Source organism: Odontesthes bonariensis, chromosome 21 (assembly GCF_027942865.1).
Source record: "Odontesthes bonariensis isolate fOdoBon6 chromosome 21, fOdoBon6.hap1, whole genome shotgun sequence".
Classification (NCBI taxonomy): domain Eukaryota; kingdom Metazoa; phylum Chordata; class Actinopteri; order Atheriniformes; family Atherinopsidae; genus Odontesthes; species Odontesthes bonariensis.
The window spans coordinates 15,502,653-15,524,234 of NC_134526.1; the positions used below are offsets into that span (position 1 = coordinate 15,502,653).

Sequence of the window (21,582 nt, forward strand, 5' to 3'; positions counted from 1 at the left end):
AAGTTGCAGTGTCGTTGTAAGGATGTCTTCTCTACCGACTTGTTTTTAATGATTTTTCTGCATTTACTAATACTTTAATAGAATATATTTATAATATTGAGGAAAGAGTAGAAACTAAAATGCAAGCCACGAGATCAAAATAACGTAGCAAATGTCATCAGCACGCACAATGCTTGTCTTGAAGTGTCCACACTTGGGCTCGATTCACACATGGAGTCCAATCAGATGCACAGGGGTTGGCAGTGTAGTCTGCACGATGTCATGTTCTGCCTGATTCTGACATTTGCGTTCTGGCTTGCATCTTTGTTGAATGTTCAGTTCAATTTCACAGCTGAAGTGCATGTGTGACGAAGTCTTTATAGGCGGTGTGAGGACGGTCCTGTTACAGAATCCCAGCCTGCCAAACTTCTGCTGATGATCATGTTTATTTATTAATTTTTCCTCTTATCTGTTTGACCTGGTTCTGCTTGTGGACGACTGCACAATGGTGGTGGATAGTTTCGGATACTTTAGTTTACTGTGATGACTGAAAAATAAGTGGCTGCGCTCCATATTACCCGTGCATATCCTGCGCCGTTACACCACTGCTTGTGGACCTGACCATTACAATTGATTGTGGACTAATGAGGCAACTTACTTATATGTAACATATAGTATGTACAGTAATGTGAGTCTTTTAAAAGATGGCACAGAAAAGATCCGGCTGACTGCGTAAAACTCTTTTGCAACAATACCATTTTCGAAGGTTATTACGAAAATTAAGTTCTCTGTTGGATACTTCTGTGGTCACTACTAAACTACTAATTCCCTGATACTGGGCATGCTCATCATATCTTTATTATATAATAACTAAATTTAAGCCATATATTAACCATTTAGAGAAGTCATCATACCGAAGACATATTCTCCTTCTCAGCCAGCTTTTTTACTTGGTTGTAATTTTTTTGGTCCCTCTGTTTTAAAGCGGAGACTGTGACATTAATGCTCTCTCTAATTGCCGCCATATATCATTGAGAAACAGGTCGGATTTCTTTTTGTCAATAAATCAGTGTACATTAAGCTAGGTGTGTGCCAGGGTGTGGCTGTCGTTTTTTTGCCTCAAACACGAGCACACTTATGTGCTCACACGAGACATCTTGGCAGACACACGTGATTTGGAATCGGTGTTCTTTTAATGATATTGTGTGTTGAGTATCCGTATTTAAGGATATGATAAGGGATACTATGTTTTGTACAATGTCAACTAAAGCCAGTTGAGTTACAAAGCTTTTAATTAAACTTTATTATTAAACATTAACATACATTGACTTTTCTGCCTGAACTACCAGTCTCTATTTTTGTATGATAATCCCAGCCAGGAAGTGTGAATGGAAGTTGTTTTCAAAAGCTTTTTCTGCATATCTAGACTAAAGCCCCTACACCCATGAACATCAGAGATTTCCAGGGTATGAAAGGACAATTGGGTCCGGACTTTGTCACATGCAAGTAAGTTGTGGAAATTGCTGTGTTTAGTTAACAGCACGTCAGGAATGGGGAATAAGGTTCTTAAAAAACTGTTTGTGTTTGATACCCATACCACATGTCTTTGAATGTATACACAATAACAAGTGAGTGGAACGCAACATATAGATCTGGAGAAAAACGTCTCAAGTAGACATTCTTACCAGCGCACACACACTTGCTCACTTGCACAGTCACTTTAAATGCGCCAGAAAATGAGCGACTACACGTTCTTTCACTCTGTGATATTCTGGAGATTTTGCTGGGTGGCTGGCAAGAAAATGTCCACAAGAAGTCTAAATCGATTGCTGCAGGTTAGGTGTGTCCCGATCCGATCTCAAGGAGTCTGTCATTATTGGTCTAGGAGTCACTAAGTCCACCTCATTTCTATTTCTCTTTTTGTATGTCAAGCCGCACAATATGGCTGCTCTAAAGAGTCAACAAGTTTGCTGTGTGGAAATTCTGTGGAAAAACAATTGGAATTCTGATATATGCCTGATGTTATTGTTCAGCCTATTTGCTCTCTGAATAAATGTAACATTTGATCAAAATCATATGGTCCTGCATGCCCAGCAGCTTTGTGGGTCTCATACAGCACTACATGTTAAACAGGCAATTGAACATGCTATTAATTCTTATTTTCTTCTCTCTCTTTTCAGATTTTGTGTCTCTGTTTGACCTGGAAAATGACCTTCCAGATGAGCTCATCCCCAATGGAGACTTGGGAATGGGAATGCCTTCCACTGGTGGCCCAGGTGGAGTGGGCCTTGGTCTCAACTCAGTCGTTCCTGATGCTGCTGCCAAACACAAGCAGCTATCTGAGCTCCTGCGACCAGGAAGCTCTTCCATTTTGGGAGGTGGCCCCCAACAGGGAGGCATGGTAGGGAGCCAGCTTGGTGCTGTACTGGGTCAAGGTCCATTAGGACAGGGTACCCCTAATCACCAGTCTCCCCAGGGCCAGAAAGGGGGTGCCTCAGGTGGACAAGGCAATGGAAGCACAGGCATGAGCTTTAACCAGGCCATGTTGAACAGTGGGCAGGGTCATGGTGTCATGGGCCAGACAGGGCAGGTCATGAATGGAGCTATGGGACCAGCAGGCCGGGGGAGACCTGGGCCTGGCATGCAGTACCAAGGCCAAGGCATGCAGGGGACCCAAGTAGGTGCTGGACCTGGTGTTGGAAGCAGTGTGCTGGCAGAGACTCTAACCCAAGGAGGACCACAGATGGCCCACAACACGCTGAATGTTCAGCAAGCTGGAGACATGAATAAGGTGAGGTTTAAAATGATGTTTGATTCGTAGATAAATGATCAGTTATTTGTTCATATAAACACAAGATCAGCATCAAACTGGAACACATGAGATACTACTGCACATCTGAAGACACTAGAATGGAAATGCTTTTAAAGGTTTGAATGTGAAGTTTTGGCTGCAGTTCTTCACATTTGAAGAAATGGAAAATTTGTTTTGGTTCTTGGCAGTAAACCAACACACATAATCCGTAATGTTCCCCTAATTTGTGTATTTTTAGGAAGTGGAGAACCCGATGAAATAGTGTATGAACCCTGTTTATATCTATCTCCACAATATACGTATGTTGATATAAATACAAATTTGTCTTCATGATGATTTCACGACCTAATTTCCTATAGGCCTATTCATTTTCATCTCTGACTCAAGGCCTACACAAGGCAAGTGAATAATATAAATAAAAAAGTGAATATAATTAATGTAGTATAACATAGTATAACGGCAGCGTATAGCCTATAGTAAAGCATAGCCTATAGTATACGTAAATATATATATATATATAATATATATGTATAATATAGGCTATGTATATAACATGCCCACCAGCGCGATTGGTCATTGGTCTTTTGGTCATGGAAATTAAGTAAAAGGTTTTGGAAAAGTCATGGAAAAGTCATGGAAAAAAGTTGGTGAAAAAGTGTAGGGACCCTGATTTATGTTTACTTCAAAGTAATTAAATATACAATCCATTAGTCAAGCAAACTTGATTGGAACAACAGCGGACTATTTTACGAAACTCCTGCGACAGGTCTGGATCACTCGTAAATTCTGTTCGTACTTGAAAGAAAACGTAAAATACGAACAAATTGGTGAATGCGTAAATTTTCTTAAATCCCTCGTACGCACGATTTTAAAACAAATCTGTGCATACGAACGGTTGTTGCATGAGGCCCATTGTCGTTTAGGATAAGGAAAATTTGCAAATTGAATAATTACCCATTAGCCGAGAGTGAACATGCTTGGTAGGAACACGCATTGGTCATTCTCAGTTGGGGCGGCTCTGATCGGCAGGAGAGGACTGGTTGCTCTATCAATGGATCGATTTAAAACGTGTAATGACTACCATACAGGGTTCCCGCGGGGTCTTAAAAAGTCTTAAAAGCATTGAATTTATGAATTTGGAAATAATACCTTAAAAAGACTTGAAAAAGTCTTGAATTTTGATATCTGGGTCTTAAAATTTGTGCAGTAACTTCTCCGTATCGCATTCTCCTCGAACGTTTCATTTGTCAACTAGGCTACTATTATTTTGAAAAGCCTAACTAACGTAGCCTAAATGAAGAGTGGCGGAACCAATCATCGAGAACGCTACCGCTCCGCCCCGGGTCCGATCACATTGCTACAGCACTGACACAGACCACAGCAACAAGCCAAGCAGAAGCGTGAAAAATCAAGGCAAATCTCAGCAGAAAACAAGAAAGTTTAACTTACGCCGTCATGTTGTTTTTCAACATTTGTTTGCGTTTCCTTGCTTCCCATTTCTTGCTGAGATTATGGGGAAATGTCGTAGAGTCTCACGCCAAGTCCTTCAAGCACATGAAAAATATCAAAGCGAAGGATCAAACTCCTTCCATCGCCGGGGTGTTTCAACCGGCCAACGCTAGCCAGTTAGCTATTAATGTATCTGAGCTAGCAGACACGTTAACTGTGAGTAGATCTGCAAACAGCTTTTGGGTCCACACCAACCATGAAAGCAGAGGTGTTGTGGACTCTTAACACAATCGCCAAACACCATTCATATAATAGAAACGAGGGTATTTCAGAGTTGTTTAAATGCATGTTCCCCGATTCCGACATCGCTGCCACAATTACTTGTGGTCCCGACAAAACGGCGTACATAGCCAAGTTTGGTTTAGCTGTGTATATTAAAGAGGAACTGGTGTCCAAGGTAAATAAATCACCGTCCGTTCTTATGTTCGATGAGAGCCTCAACGAAACGACAAATTTTTTAGTTGATTTTCATTATTTATAGTTCTCTCTACTCCCCATATTCCCAGCATGGAATAAGTAGCTAGCTAACATAACCAATGTTAAAAAACAACTTAGCTGTGTCAGTTAAACTTTTTTGTGGTCTGCTGAAATTTTCTTTGATTTTTCACACCTCTGTTTGGCTTGTTGTCTGTGCTGTGGTGTTGTAGCGTTTACTACTACTATGCTGCAATGTTTCATCAATGCTTTACACAGTCCACACTTTCATTTGTTTGAGAAATAAATGAACAAATTTAAAAAAAAAAAAAAAAAAAAAAAAAAAGTTTTTCTTTGCCGGTAGGTCTGTGAAATAGGTATTATTTTTTTATAAATGGTCTTAAAAAGGTCTTAAAAAGACTTAAATTTGACTTGAAGAAACCTGTAGGAACCTTGACCATAGAGACTGATATAAATTAATTTCAATTTAACTTTAAGATGGTTTTCTCGCACACCCCTTCCTGTGATGTATGTATTTTTTATTAGAAATGTTTTTGATTACAGCATTGTAATATCATATTGTAAAATCAGTGATTATTACAGAAGCTCGCATTACAATTTTCTTAGTTGATTCTGATATTTTTGTTGTTTTTTCACTGCCCATTCGAATTCTCTTTCCAAGTACTGTAATTGACAGCATTCATAAAATTTTATGTAAGTTTTTTTGATTGAAAACTCAACTGTGTGATTGTAATAAAACATCCATCCATCCATTTTAAATATATACCTGCTTAATCCAATTTAGGGTCGTGAGAGCCTAGAGCCTAAACCAGCTGTCATAGGGCGAGAGGCAGGGTTGTAATATGCACCAGATTGTTGGCCATTGAATTTTTTTCAGTATTTGTACTTTTGTAAATGAGAACCTTAGTTCAAAATAGTAAAATCCGTGGAATGCAGCAGCAAGGTACTTGCGTTTGAAATGCCGTGACCTTTTTCTTTTAATGGCCTTATTTCTTTCATTGTTGATACCATTAAAATACCATTGAATCTAAATTGGTGTCTATGTCTGGGTAATGAGTACATTTGCAAAAAGGTGATTAAATCCTTTTCCATTGCCAGTAGCAGCGCATATATCCTTAACTCACTGAGGGCTACGCACAGAATATCCTTGCAGGGAATGAGGCCGCAAGCTACGACAGCATGAAGCAAGTAGTGTTGGACCACACTGTCCAACGACAATGCTTTTCAGGGATTATTAAGATAGTTTATGAGGTTTTTTTTGACTGGACTAGCCTCGAAAAAACGGGCTGAGTGAGCTGCCGGCTGTTTTACAGACAAGTAAAATGGATCACTTTTCTCTTTATCGGTGCATTTTTGCAATCTCTCTTGGAGCCTCCATTATGCTGCGTGTACACCAAGAGCGACCTACGCTACCTGAGCGCCGGAATCATTATTTCTCTATGGAGGTTGAGCTACCTGGGCTACCAGAGCGGATTCTCCAGTGGCGAAGAGAACTGCGCTACCAGAGCGGATTCAAGCGATTAAACTCAAGCTAACATTATGGTAATGAGCTATGACGCTTTTCGGCGAAAACCAATGACAATCCACAGATTGTAGGGGTCCGACAATCCGCGGGGTTCGCGGAAACAGACGTGTAAACTTTAGTTCCTATCCAAACAATAGTCGTTTAATCCTGAGACTGTTGCAATTGCCGTGTCGAGTGCTTCAATACAATAGTGTAGTAACCCCACGCATACCTTTCTCACTGCAATTAAGTTTTATTTCGGATTTTATTTCGAATTTAGTTTCTTTTTCACAGCTGCCTCTGCTATTCCTGCTCTTCTCAGGTGTACCTAATGTAGTTTTACATAATTTGTAACGTGATGTATATCTTGTATAACAAATTGTAAATAACAACACGTTTATTCGTGTCCCTGCCCTCACTTTCCTCATGTTTTTTTCCGCGGGGGTGCTGCACAGCCGCGGGGCCTTTAAAAATTGAACATTCTAAATGTGACGTCACGAGCTACGAAAGCTACCAAAGCAAATTCTCAAGCGAAGCTTCTCCAGCGACCTCCGCTACCAGGTAGCATAGGTCGCTCTTGGTGTACACGCAGCATTAGAAGTTCGGGTTGGGAAACGTGTGGGTCTAAAAGAAAAGGAGAAGTGTTTTCCGCTCTTGAAAACCTCCATGCCGAAGAGATGCTTACATGCAAGCTTGTGGCTGGATGTGTAGCGGCGCGTGTGATGCATTTAATGGCCGGTAGAAAAATCTGATTTCTCTGTGCCTGATCTACAGGTCAAGGTGGTTACGCTAATATTTATCTGTTTCCAGTCGCCATCTAAACAATCTCTGGGTTATTACAGCATTCTTGCACCTCACTGATCTGAAAATGAACGCCGGCAATGACTTTATGCAAAGACCTGCGAGTTTCCGCATTAAATTGCTGCGTAGAGATCCGTGTTTGTGAATGAGATGGAGTTTGCTTAAGGTGCTGCATGTTTTTTTTTTTCTGTTTCATAGACTTTGAAGTGTTTAATGTGAGAAAATGTCTCTCCTCTTGTCTGAGAGTTGCAGGGCTTTGTGGTTTGTCAGGAAGCCAAGATTAAACCAGCAGGCTAGTTCTCACCAATGTTATTGCAACAGACATCACCACATGAAACAAGCCCCTCCTTTCCCACAGACATGCATACACCTTCATGCCCGGCTTTGTTTTGATAGACTATGGATTAAAGGCTAATTGCTTTATGTGCCTACAGTTTTATTATCTGTCAAATTTATTTTTAATACGGAAACACATACCGTACATCACATTGAGATGCTTGTCAAATTGTCTATTGTTTGGGGTTGGGGGGACTCTTACAGTTAATTAATAAGGTTTTGCATGACAGAGACTAGTTTCTTTTCAATAGTCAACTACACCTTTATTTACACTTACTGCGCTTTCTTCACTTGCTCTTTTCAGGATTACTTATGTCCCTTAAAGTAAGTGGGGGTAAAAGCTACTCATTTTTATGGCAAACACTAGGATAAATTATTAGTTACTTACTTTGTTGTTGCAGAAGACAACTTTTCATTTCTGCTTGTGCATATAGGAAAAGTACAGTTAGTTTTTAAAGGGACCATTGCATGTTTCTTATCTGCGGTGTTAAAACGATGTATTATAACCTTAAATGTCATCCAAAACTCAAAAAGAGGTATAAGTGTGCTTCTTTTTTTGGAGAGTTTCCAGAAAATGTGTTTTTGTTTGAGGGGGCAAGTAGGCCCTTTTCAGCGTCCCTAAAGACCCAGCGATCTTGGACCAGTGGATGCAGTTAGTTTTTCTTGGCCAACAGCTCAGTCACAAAAGCGTTTGGATTTGTTCGCTACACTTGACGAATGACAGTTTTATGAACAAGGCCCAGTACAAAACTTGCTTTGCGGGGAGGCTGAATTTAAAAGTGGAGGCTGTTCCAACACTAAAAGGGCACTAGTTTGAACCTCAAGCAGTTAGTGAGACTGTTTCAAATGTCTGTGTTGCCTTGGTATTAGACGTACAAATGCATTTTAGTGCAAACATGGTTACGATGAGTTAAAAGGCTGCCAAGGGGGCTCATGTTTTAATAAGTAATTGATCATTTGTCCATGGGGCAGCCGAAAGTATGTTGCTTCTATAACTGCTGAGAGACACGGGTGTTACTCCCATGCAACTAGTTTGCATTTACCACCCTGTATGTACTTCACATATTGGTTACAAAGAACAGCAAGTAGCAACTTGGTCACAAGAGTGTGTAAGCAACATTAGCCTTTCTAGTTCTTGGAGCAGACGTTTTCTTCTTGCCTCTTTGCTACACTTCCCTCTAGGGCTGGGCGATAGACCAAAAACTATCATGAGGATATTCTTTGCTATGTTGATAGAGTTTGTTAATGCTGTCAATATCAAAAGTATACTAATAATGACCACAACATAAACCAAGTATAGTACGATTATTGAACGAAGTTAAATGACGCCATGTAAACACTCAAATGTGCATACAAACTTGGAAAACCGTACAAGTTTTCTCCCCATGTAATTAAGTAAATACTATCAATGTAAAACCAAAATCTGTAATTACAAATTCCAAAGAATAGTCTGAATCACAAGACTGATGTATTCTGTAATGTTGTTCAATTGCTTGTAATGAGTATATTTATCAAATCGATGTCTGGCTGTAATCTTTGTTGAGTTGTTCACTGTCCTATTCGGGATCCGATTCTGGCTTAAACTTGTACAGCTGGATTTGAGATGTTGTCATGCTCAAAAATGTATCGCATTCGTCAAAGTTATCCTTTGTTTACGAGTTGTCGCTTCTTGACCGATGTAAGCCCGAGTAGTGCGTGTTCTCGAGTCGCCAACATCCTCTCCTCCGCCCCTTGGCAAGCCTCTAGGAATTCGGCCAATCGGATGATATTTCCCCCGAAATCTTCTAGTTCTCAGTAAGCGGCTTCCCCCAAGAGAAAGTTCTCCTTCCTTCTGGAATAATTACAAATTGTTTTACGCTATGATGGGCGCAGAGCTAATGTAGGAGTATCCAAGACTAAGAATTAAATGTCCGTAAACGATCGTGCCATGTCCACTTCAAAAGTAGGCAGAAGAATGAAAGTTTCCAAGTTTGCAAATTAATGTAAAGAGGTTTAAGGATAGTTAGGATGAGACTCAAAAATCATTGGAAAATTTTGAAAATGAAAGGATTTCTTTTATTGGTCCTGTAAATGTAGCCAGCACTCTGTGTTCTGAACACTTCTGAGGAATTCTGAAGTTCATCAATCAAACTGGAAAAATAAAATGAAATGTGCCAAGAAGAGCTAAAACATCAAAGGATTTTGGTTGCAGCAGTGCTGTCATTTTGCACATCGCCACTCCTTTGTGATAAGTGCAGATCATCAAGTGGGTGAACCCATGTGTGAGAGGTTGAATGAGAGGCAGGCGGCAGGCATCTGTGGGTTTCTGTGCAGAGGAGGGGGGAGGGGCAGGCAGCAGTGCAGTGCTCATTTGTTGTGCAAGCTGGTCTTTCTCTGCGTGTGTCACGTACCGTTTTTCTCTATGCTGGGCAGGGCTTGCTCTGTCTGTGAAGCAGAGCAGGCTGCTGCTTTAGCCACCACAGAGAAAGGCAGGCAGCGGCAGCAGACAGACTCATGCACACGGTGCCAGGAATGGGACTGGATGATGTAATGAGAATTAGGATTATTAGAAATTATATTACAGTGTTTCTGAAATGTTTGCGGCTACTTTGTATTTCATTAGTTCGACTAACCGATTCACTTTCAAAAGTTGTTAACCTGGAATAGTTTGTAGCTCAATACTATAACTGCAAAGACATCAGTGGCAGCTCTTCCTTCTTAATGTAGTAGAGAATAAATTTTATTTTCATTTAGTTTTTATTAGAGCCGAGGATTTCATTTCTGTCTTGCAGATCTGCTACCATTCCATCATTGACTCTTTGCCTGCATAATCGTGCTGTTGTGCTGAGTTTTATGTTTAAAGTTTGCGGTGAAATCCTCAAATTGGTTTTCTTTCCAAATGTTGGACCACACAGAGAGCAGCGATACACGGTGTTCCTTTCGATATATCAGCCACAGAAGCTGTGTGAGCCAGTCCTTTAGGCAAGAGAAGGTCTTTTCCGTTGTCAACACAAGGTCAACTGCTTGTGCCTCGTCTGATTCTAAGTAGAATATTATTTGATTCTAATGGTGCTGGGGGGCGTGGGGGGTGGGGGTCTCAATTTTCTTTCCGTTTGATAATCTGCACGAGAGCCTCAATGTAGCTATCGCACTGTACTCACTCGTGGTTATACATTTTTGTTGCACCGTCTTCAAAATTGGTGAAATTCTGGAGCCCTACACTAGGCAAGTGAAAGGGGAAGCAGAATTAAAAAAACAAACAAACAAAAAAAAAAGTGTTCAGTTTGTCACATTCTCAGCAGATTTAAGAGGTAACGACTGCACAACATTATGTGGCACAAGCTGCGCCTCTTAGCCTGAGCTGCGGCTCTCAATCCCACCATCTCTATGTCAGTTGAGTGCTAGTTTTTTTAGAGAGCAAACCAACCTCTATGATGATGATGACCGTGTTTCCCTCCAAAGGGTGGTGCAGAAGTTTGCTGTGAGCAACTTTTGATGCCCAGTGCGCAGTATCAGTCAAAAGAAAGACACACTTGCCCTTTCATTTTAATTGTGGAGGTGGACATAAAAGTCCAAGTTTAAAACCGTTCCTAGAAAGAACGGTGACATAAGTGAACACCCTCTACTGGTAAGTACATGAGAAAGGGGTGGGACCAACCCACACTGGTAAAAGTTTACTGATTAGGAGGTAGATACATGAAACTATTTAGTTACCATAGCCAATCAGTTCAAACCCACCCCCCATCCTTCCGGACTGTCAGCACTCCGCACAAGCTTATCCACCGTGCCGTTACATATTTATTCTTCTATTTTTCAAATCCAAATAGTTTCAGATTGTATTTGGATGAAATTAATATTCTGGGGAAAAAAATTCTCTCTTTTAATACTGTATTTTGGTTAGACTACGCCCCTGGTATATACACCAAGATTTATCGTCTGACCACCCTCTGTCCTATTTGCTTACTGTAGATGGCAATGTCAGGTGCTCCATTTGGACAGCAGTATGGCCAGGGTGGGGTGCAGCAGATGGGGACAGCAGGGGTCAACGCCCAACAACTCCAGAACAAGACTGCCCTTTCCAACAACCTGACCCAGTTTCCTGCTGAGCTGAAAGGAGCTGGGAGTGTGCCAAATATGGTGAGTGACAGTCCATACCTAAACTTTTACCTGTTGATCTACTTTTGTTTCTGCTGTAATTGGGGAAAAACAAACAATCAAAAAAAGCTGGGACCTGGATTAGGCTTTTAAACCCCTGGGACTTCTTCCCTCGTACCCATATCCCTCAGAAAGTCCCTAGGACCATGTGGTCAAAAAGCCTCCATTGGTATCAAGTCAAGTTGCAGGTGTCTGCAGGTAGGATTGTGTGAAAGCTCACAGGATTGCTGCTTGTGTTTTGTTAAAGGGGAAACATGGAAGGCCTTCAGTGCTCGAGAGCATATATTTTGATGCCTGAAGTCACTACCAACAGAAAAACACGATGCTGGCATTTTGTTTTTGGCCCCATATAAATGAAAATGGATGGGGTGGTACTCATAAAATTCTTTCAAGGTTGGCAGGTCTGTCCGCCTTCTGACCATGACGTAAGTTCTGGCGTAGCAAAGAGTTGGTGCTACATAGCAATGAGGTTTGGGTGCAGAAGCTTTAGTTCTACGTCCACTGGATTCTTTTTGGTCTGGACAAAAACCTCTTTTGCTCAGCTTTTTGTTTGGCTTTTAACATCAAATCCCATCATTGGATATATAATTAGTATAAGAACTTTGTGTGCTAATAATGCTCCGTTTACTAGTTTGGATACCAACGAGGAAATTTGACTTCTTATTGGTCTTTTTAAAAAGAAATTTACCAGTTGGAAGTTGAAAATTCAGATTTCCTATTTGACGTCGAATCAGTACAACATCAGTAACTGCCGTTACAAAAACAAACATTGGTGAAATATTGGCTGTATAAGCAAATGTTCTTTATGTTGGATACTAAAAACAAAACCCAGATAAATGGAGTGACCGGGAAGCCCAGAGTTTATTAACCGGCCGTTATGTTATGGAGTGCAAGTTAGTACTGGGCGGTATGACCAAAAATACATATCACGGTATTTTTTCACGGTATCACGGTTTCACGGTATATCACGGTATTTTTTTTCATGCATAATTAGGTGTTCACAGCATTTTCTACAGATTGAGAACAGAATTACTGCAGTAGATTAACTTAGGATGGTCTATTTTACCGTCATAGAATAACGCCCCACAAAATGATGCTGTTTACAAAGAAGTGCTACTCATGATTCTAATGAAGTGAGGAATCGGAACTCAAACACAATTGCAGTCAAAATACAGAACTTTTACTGTGCAAATTTCAAACATCTTTTATGAAAATCAATACAAAAAAGTAGTGCAACTTGCAATAATTATATTTTTGCATCAATATGAGGTATTCACATTCAAATAAATGAGGTAGATTCACGTTCTAGCTCTAGCAAACGCGTCTTGAAGTGACATTTGGCTCGACTTTTCTTTTGCTTTCCGCATGTTACCTGCTGATGTGACGGGTGCTGACCTTAACTTCATGCATTCTTGATATTCTAAGACATGCCAAGGTGATGGAGCAAATTGCTCGTGTTGCCACCTCCAGCGACAACTGTAGCCCGACAACACTTGCATAAAATGGTTGTTTGGTCGACGTTGGATTTTTTTAAACCAAAAAACTTCCAAACTACAGACACGGCACAAGTTCTTCTGTGTCAGCATGTTCTACTAGTTCTGCAGCTTCGATTTCGGAACTTTCCTTGTCTATCCTATCCACCTTCACCTTCGCGTAACGCAAGTGCTTATTAGCACCTCGCACCCATAGACAGTAAACATGCGTGTTTAGAAGCGCAACACTGAAAAGGGTCCCATCTCAAACAATGTCACGCGACGCAGTGTTCCCCCCGTTGTGTAATCAAATACACCGGTATGGCGGTATATTAAAAATTCATATCATAACGAAATTATAAACCGGTATTTGGTGTGAACCGGTTTACCGCCCAGCACTAGTGCAAGTTCTCACAGCTTGGGCAATCCAACATTGGGCTCAGTAGCCCAACAGCTATCCAAGGTTTAAATGCAGATGAGGGAAATGCAATTATTTGAGAATAAAATTGCCAGGCAGTACTTTTGGCGTGTGGTCTGAGCTCTCAGATTATTTACTAGATTCTCTCTAATACAGTAATAAAGTGCTACAAGGGTTATTGGGTTGTACAGATCTCAAAATTGGCAGAAGAGAGGGGTGGACTGGAGTCAAATGGGTCACTCCACGCTCTAAATTAATCCACTCGATTAAAGGTTATTTTGTCCAAAGCATGTCACAGACATTTTGTTATCACCTCAGTAAATTGCATCCGCTCGTGAAAAATGGGACATAATACCACATTTTAGCTCTCTAGTTTTGTGGGTGACGTGGCCATAAAGACTTTACTGCAAAAAGATTGGAAAGCAAACTTTTTTTTTTTCTTTTGTGCGGAGTGGTGCTGTTTGTTCTCCATGTGGTGGATAAACTTGTGTTGATACTTGTATCGCCTCACTGCTCTCTACTTGGTTGTGTGAAACTGGGCTTTGTGACTGCTACTATTATAATAGCATTCCATATAATTGCTATAGATTTATACATCTTAAAGCCACTGAGGCCCATTTAGCTGTGGAAAAAACATTTGGAGTTTGTCGGCTCCTGCTGTTGCCTTTTCTGTGGCATTACTCCAAAGGGATTTCCCTCTTTGTATGAGTAAAGGCTGCCCCGATCAGGATTATAGCCAGTTTATCAAACTAGTAGTGTATTCAGTGTGCTCAGAGGTTTAATGCACAGTGTTGCAGTGGTTTGCCTGTGCAGTGGTTTTAAAAAAATAAATAAATGAAATGAAAGGGAAAAAAAACACAACATGTCAACTGGCATGGTACTAAACCTGTGTCGTTCTCACAGAACGCTAAACTTGGCACTGCCTGCACATTATCTGAATACAACTTGACTGAAAATGTGATTAAAAGTACTGTATAGTTTGAAGCCGTCTACTCCACTGATGAATTTAATGCAACCTGTTAAGTCCAAAGTGAAATTCACACAAAGTAAAAAGAGGTCACTGCCATGCAATTCTGTGTATGGGCAGCAAATCCTCAGCTCTGGTGTAAATTAAATGGAATCGATTAAGTCGGAGAATGACAGTTCCTTCATTTCTGAGGATCATGTGTATCATTACAGTAACTTGCTAGAATAGACTTCCAAGTTGATCAGTTTTACTGCTTGCATCACTTTTAATCTTTTCTTAAATTTTGTCACTTTAATGTTGATCTTAGTTTCATTTCTTCACTTTTTTAACTGTTAATGTTATTAATCAAGTTTGAAGTCCCTTTGGATTTGTACTTAAAACCTGAAAGTGAAAACCAACAAATTATACTCTTGATTTATACCTAACCCTTTGGTGTTGTCACGCATTGCAGTCCCAGATGCAGCAACAGGTAACGTCTATGGGTATGGTCCCTGGGGCTGGTGGCATATCGGGAGGCCCGACGGCTGACCCTGAGAAGCGAAAGCTCATTCAGCAGCAGCTGGTCCTGCTGCTCCACGCACATAAGTGCCAGCGGCGGGAGCAGGCCAATGGCGAGGTGAGGGCCTGTACTCTGCCCCACTGCCGCACCATGAAGAACGTACTCAACCACATGACCCACTGCCAGGCTGGCAAGTCCTGCCAGGGTGAGTGACAGTTTTCTTTTAGTTTGATAACTTAACTTTGATCCAAATGACCAAATATATGAGTCTTTATTTTTTTATTTAATGGTTAAAAAGATAATGTTAATTTGATATTATAATGCCCTCAAAAGTTGAACTCATCTGAGCTTTTATGGCACCATCATGAAAAATGGACATACACAGACAGATGGAAGAAATCCTTAATGTCTGTCGTGAGCAACAGTCATTCTGGTCTTTGATGTGCGTCCCAGTGCCTTTTGGTTCACATGTAAGAAACACAGTTCAATGTGTAGAAAATCTGTTCCCTTCTGCTGTAAATGCTTGCCATCATTGTCCTTTGCAACATTTTATATTGATCTGCATGTGACAAAAGACCGACTAGATGGACGTAGATGATAGATATTTTGTTTATCTTTATTCCAAAGGAAGTTTAGGCTTCGAAGTAATTTGTGAAACTCAAGACAACAAACACAAAATGCCACCGAGCACACACATGATTAGGACCCAAGAGTTGGGCTGAACTGAAATAACACGAGGGGCTGTTTGGAGCAATAATTATGAGAGATATGGGAAATTTGTGTCTGTAATTGACAATAAACGGAAGAATTGCCTTACTGACTTTTATTGTATGTTAAGCCACTGTTTTAAAGAAAATGCAGAAGGTTGATTTTTATTTGTCTGTTAGGCTACTTTGTTTTGCTCAGTGTAAAGTAGGAAGGCCTCATTTCCTACTACGGTTTATTGCTTGAGTAGAGCCACTCTTACAGTCTCTTGACTTGCTAACCTCCAGTGACTGACAGCATCAACAAACATGCATTTACTCTTTTTGAACTACCGTCATGATGGCTGTAGTACACGCCGTCATTACACTGGTAGGCAGCAGCTTCCCTCAGACAGCTATTGGCAGAAAGGAAGTCACCCATGGCTTGTGAACTTTGAACTTTGAGTTGTAAGCTATATCAAGAATAAAATGAAAGGCTTAATGTATGGTTTTACAATATGCTCGCTGATTGCTTTTACGTAGTTGTTTTCACAGTGTGCTTTGAGTCGGTGCCCATTTCACTTGCCAACATTGTGGTGCATGTGTTTTAAGCTTCAAGTTTATCTCATGCTTATTTCAAAGTGTCAGACACTGTTGAATTCCTGGTCACCACACCTCATTCTGTGTGTTGTTTGCCTTTTTATTTTTCTCCAGTGGCTCACTGTGCATCATCCAGACAGATCATCTCACACTGGAAGAACTGTACGCGGCATGACTGTCCTGTCTGCTTGCCTTTGAAGAATGCAAGTGACAAGAGGAATCAGCAGCGTGAGTTACTCCAGCAGCCCTCATCCTTTTCATCTTATTTATTGTAAAATCCATATGAAAAGACTTATGATTAAACCTAGAAGGCGATGATGTATAATACCTGATGGATGCTCAGTATCTGCATGGTTGTAGTTATTTGAAAACATGGTCGTATCCGTGTAAACTCCTCAGCCATGACATAGCAGCAAGCCTTAAGGAAGTGTGTGTATGAAGTGGTGCCACCTGCAGGTTGTGTTTTTCCTGCTGCATCTCTGTGCTGGCTCGCTGGCTGAGAGCTTGAACAGTGAGAGGATTCCTCTAGAAAGGCTGGGCCGGTAATGTGACACCTGGGGGAAGGGCTAGGTGGCTCTGCTATTAGTGGGGGCAGGGTCTTAGGACGGCATGCTCTCTAATTGGTTAAAAGGCCCAATGACGCATTTAAATCCCCCACAGAGGCAGCATGCTCCCTGTCAGCAATCAACACGGCAAGGAGCACAGAGATTCTAGATGGAGGCGCAAGAAGAAAATGTCCCGCTACGATGTTTTTCTGCTTCAATTTTATCTTTTTAATTTTTAAAAAAATATATTTTTTCTCTCTTAGAATTTTATTAATTTTTCATGTTGATGTGTTTAATTTTTAGTCTTAATAGTTACACAAATTGAAATTATTTACAGATATTTTTTTGTGTAATTACAGAGCATACACAAGCAAAAGAAGCAACACATTTTCCTCAATTATTGCTTGTTGATTATTGATGAATTTATGCACCGTTGCCAAGTCACTTAGTTATTTCTCATCCTCTCCCTCTAGCTATGTTAAGTTCACCTGGAGCTGGCCTACAGAATGCCATCAATACAGTGGGACCTGGCCAGCCCAGTGCCACAGCCATCAATAGTGCTGCCTCACACATTGACCCTAGCTCCATGCAGAGGGCCTATGCAGCCCTGGGCCTCCCATACGGGAACCAGTCTCCTGCACAGGTCCAGGGTCAGGGTCCAAATCAGCAAAACTCCCAAGGCCCCCAGCACCAGCAGCTACGGAATATGAACCCTCTAGGTATGGAATGAAAACGTCCTATCTGCCTTTCTTGTAGTTTATGCACAAGTGCATGCAGAATAGTGAATTGTCACCATACCATGTATATAAAATCCTGTAAATTATTTGTATTCTTCAGGCACTAATCAAATGAACCAGATGGGAGGAGGCATGGGCACCGCTTCATCAGACCAGACTGGCTTGCTCTCTGACTCATCTCTGCCCTCAACACTTAATAAGTAGGACTTCTCATCCTCTCTACATTACCAAAACTTTTCTGAAAAGCAATTCCCTACTTCACCTGCACTACCAGATAAATGTGTAGCTCCGTAGCCAGTGATTGATGCTGGTAATTTCATTATCCTCATTACTCCTCTGTCTCCTGAGTAAAATGTGTCTGGAAGGCGTCCTATTTCCATCGTGCAAATTACAAACCATGATCAAATTGTGTGTGTTTTGCAGTCAGCTGATGCCAGATGGGTCAGTAGTCGGAGGCATTGGAAACCTGCCCGCTGCTACCCCTCTGTCTGCTTCAGGTGTGAGGAAGGCCTGGCATGAACACGTCACTCAGGACCTGCGCACCCACCTGGTGCACAAACTGTAAGTCCAACAATGAAGCAACAGTGTTTTTTTTTATTTATATATATATATATATATATATATATATATATATATATATATATATATATATACCCTAGTTGTGACATCGTACATGGGGCCAGTACAGATTTATTAATTTTTTTTTGTATCCTCCAGAGTACAAGCCATATTCCCCACCCCAGACCCTGCAGCACTGAAGGACAGGCGAATGGAGAACCTGGTGGCATATGCACGCAAAGTTGAGGGTGACATGTATGAGTCGGCTAATAGCAGGGTAACTTAATCAACACTCAACACTCGCTCCTGTTTTGATCATTATTTAAAGACCCTCCCATAATGATGAGAGAATGATAGTAACTTGATTTAGAAACTCACTCAAGCAAATTATTTTTTTAACAAAATGTCTTCCTGGCCTTTTTTTTTTTTTCCCTCGTACTAGGATGAGTATTACCATTTCCTGGCAGAAAAAATTTATAAGATCCAGAAAGAACTGGAGGAGAAGAGACGCTCACGACTCCACAAACAGCCTGGCATGGTGGGTGCAGTCGGGCCTCAGCAGCCTGGTATGTCTCAGCCCAACACCTTAGGCCCAGGACAGGCTGTTCGACCTCCAAGTTAGTAACAAAACACCTTAAACTTGGGTTTAACATCTATGTTTATGCATCTAATTGCACTGTTGTATGATTATCAAGATGGTTTCCAAAAATATTTTCTAACTGAGAGCAACTTTTAAAGGAACACAATATTTCTTATTTCCTTGCAGATGGACCTGCCGCGATGGCAAACATGCCAAATCAGATAAGGAACCGTATGCAGGTGCCCCAAGGTATGTGTTTACTTAGATACACTATTGACTTCACTCTTGAAGATCAGTCTTTTCTGACTGAGAAATGTTACACACGTGAAGCAGGTTCCCTGCACATTACTGACTGTTAAACTAATCAAAGCTAAGTTGTTTATATGAGCTGGTTAAGTTCCTCTGACAGCCCACCAGGACATGGAATATTGAATTACAGTAACTCCCAAGTATGTTGAATAGGTATATAACTGTGTGTAATTCTGTTCCCGCAGGAATCGGTCAGTTTAACCCAATGGTAATGCAGAATGCGCAGATGTCTCAGGCACCCATGGGAGCGAGGGCTCCTTCACCCATGAGCCATCCGCAGCAGATGAACATGAGCTCTGTTCCAACGGTCAGAATTTTTTTCTCTGATTTTGTTATTTCTTGCTTTAAAAATGACATACAGACGTGTGCAGCGTCTCTTGCTTTGAAGATCTCATGCATAGAAAATCCACCAGGTCCTTTTCCCCCCAGTTTTTATTTGTTAAATATGCTAGAGGACATCTCAATGAAACAAGCAGTCAACTCCGTGAGTGTGCATCAGTGAGGTTCACAGAATCACAGATTTAGACTTTGTGGATTTCATACGTAACAAATCTTGAGAAATCAAGCCTGCAAGTTAGGGATAGCTTTTAAAGACCAGCAATTGGGCACAAAGTTTATCAGCACCAATAGATAATAAACTGCATAAAATGATAAAGTGGAAGGCTCCCATTTGAATCTGTAAGGCTGCGTAGCTGTTCGGGTTTGTTGTTGCGTTCATAAATGTAACGCTCAGCTCGCAGCGTCTGCCCTCATGTCCACCTCATCACCCCGGCTGGAAATATGCCAGTAGCAGCTCACGGGGGACAGAAATAAGAGGTGGGCTGATTGGAAAGTTCACAGATCCTACCGTAGAATACTAAATAAGCTAAACTTTTAGTCACATAGAAGACATTTTATGATAAAAATGGATTACCATTGATTCTTAGACTTTAAAAAAGTCTAAATATGTAAACACGGCGTTAAGTTTTTTAGGGGTTATATTCATTGGCTCGATAAACTTGAAAATGTTTATGTATCTGCGTGATTTGTTTTGTCCCCAAGTTTTTGTCCTTATGTGTCCCTTCTATATCCTTTACACCTGAATGTTAAACACCTTTGTTCAATTATTACTCTGTTAACACTTTGACACCAAAGCGTCAATATGGCTAAATTTGCTTCCTGTAGTTTAAACAGATCCGAATACATTTAAAAGCCAGCTGCTTGACTGCCGATTTTAAATAAATAAAAAAAATAAATCTGTAATCAAGCTGTGGCAGAACTCGAGCCCTGGCCTACAGCCATCAGCAATACATGCCATACAGCAATGATTCTTTCAAAGACTGGAGTGTCGTGGTAGCATATGTGTGCCTTTCAAATCGGTGTATATAATTTATTTGAGAGATGCTTAGACATGTATTGATTTTTAAAATTTTCTGTGTCATTTCTTGCACTTTTCAGATGGGCATGTCCCCGTCAAGGATGCCTCAGACACAAGGGATGATGGGCGGTCATGCTAATACTATGGTATCTCAACAAGTTAACCAAGGCCAATTCCTGCCACAGGGCCAGTTTTCTGGTGCAGCGGGTGGAGCAATGAATGTGAATATGGGTCTGGGACAAGCCATGTCACAGCCTGCACAGGTGAGAGAACTCGTGATATGGTGAGAAGTTGTGTTGGCTCAAAGCCATTTTAGTGCACCTTGAATGTTGCGTGACTGTGGCATTTTGTGTGTCATGGCCTTGTGGGGAAATTTGTCACTACGTCTTCTGTCTCTTGAGCCCCGTTTCCACTATGCAGTCCGGTACGGGTCGGTTCAGAACGGTGCGTTCCCAACTTGCATTCCCACTGTACAAAGGGGACCCTCGGGTGGGCGGAGTGCATATAACAAATAACATCCATAATTTCGAACCACCTCCAAGCTTCTTCAGCTTAATGCGACACTGGCTCGCGGTCCGGTTGAAAGCACTCTCTGCCATTTTGCGGCAATTAGCTGGAAAACTTTTTCGTTTCGCACAGCGCCATCGAGCCATCGCTGCACAGCCTCCTCACCAACAATGGAGAGCAGAGCCTGGAACCGGTCCTGTGTGCTAGGTACCCCGAGGGTTACAAAAATGGTTACGAGTTCCATGGGACCGGTACGCTTTTGTGGTAGTGGAAACACTGAAATAAGCGAACCGTTCTGAACTGACCCGTACTGCATAGTGGAAACGAGGCTCTGGTCACCTCAGTCAGACTGTCATGCAGGTTCAAACTCTGGTTTTGAAAGTTCTCAAAAATATTCTATGATATCAGCGATCTTATTAAAAAAAAAAAAATTAATGAAGAGACAAGAGGAGTCCAAAATGATCTTCTGTTGACAGCAGTGCAAAAAGGTGGCATTTATTTAGCCGAAATACAGGCCAAACATGCAGTGGGACTATTGTCTCTGGGCTTCACCTTTTATTTGTTAAGTGGCCCCTCCTAATCATCACCCATTCAATTTTTTTTGCGAATTCTTTCCTCTTTGTCCAATACACCATTATGATCTAATATCAGAGACTATCTGTGTATTCTTCCATCCTTCCTGTATTGTTTTCAAAACACGAGCTCATTCCAGGTGTGTGCATATTCCCATCCTTCGAGGTTTTCCCACTCGCGTGTCTTAATATTTCATAACTACAGCCCTGTTGTGTCAACTTTTCTCAGTTTCTGAACATTTGTTGGGCCAAATTGTTAAATGCCATC

The 21,582-nt window shown here is 41.1% G+C and overlaps 1 protein-coding gene across 3 annotated transcripts in view; it reads left to right on the forward strand.

The window, feature by feature from the left end:
• Window positions 1-21,582, forward strand: part of crebbpb (CREB binding lysine acetyltransferase b) — a 40,289-nt gene that overhangs the window by 6,840 nt on the left and 11,867 nt on the right. For 2 of the 3 annotated variants that reach the window (XM_075454672.1, XM_075454673.1), the window contains exons 2-13: window positions 2,160-2,770; window positions 11,325-11,492; window positions 14,819-15,071; window positions 16,264-16,377; window positions 17,168-17,413; window positions 17,532-17,631; window positions 17,855-17,992; window positions 18,149-18,266; window positions 18,432-18,606; window positions 18,756-18,818; window positions 19,064-19,185; window positions 20,316-20,498. In XM_075454672.1, the coding sequence (XP_075310787.1) occupies window positions 2,160-2,770; window positions 11,325-11,492; window positions 14,819-15,071; window positions 16,264-16,377; window positions 17,168-17,413; window positions 17,532-17,631; window positions 17,855-17,992; window positions 18,149-18,266; window positions 18,432-18,606; window positions 18,756-18,818; window positions 19,064-19,185; window positions 20,316-20,498 (2,291 nt within the window). Of the gene's footprint in view, window positions 1-1,416; window positions 1,486-2,159; window positions 2,771-11,324; window positions 11,493-14,818; window positions 15,072-16,263; window positions 16,378-17,167; window positions 17,414-17,531; window positions 17,632-17,854; window positions 17,993-18,148; window positions 18,267-18,431; window positions 18,607-18,755; window positions 18,819-19,063; window positions 19,186-20,315; window positions 20,499-21,582 lie in introns of those variants that run through there. The other variant, XM_075454674.1, reaches the window with a different exon arrangement.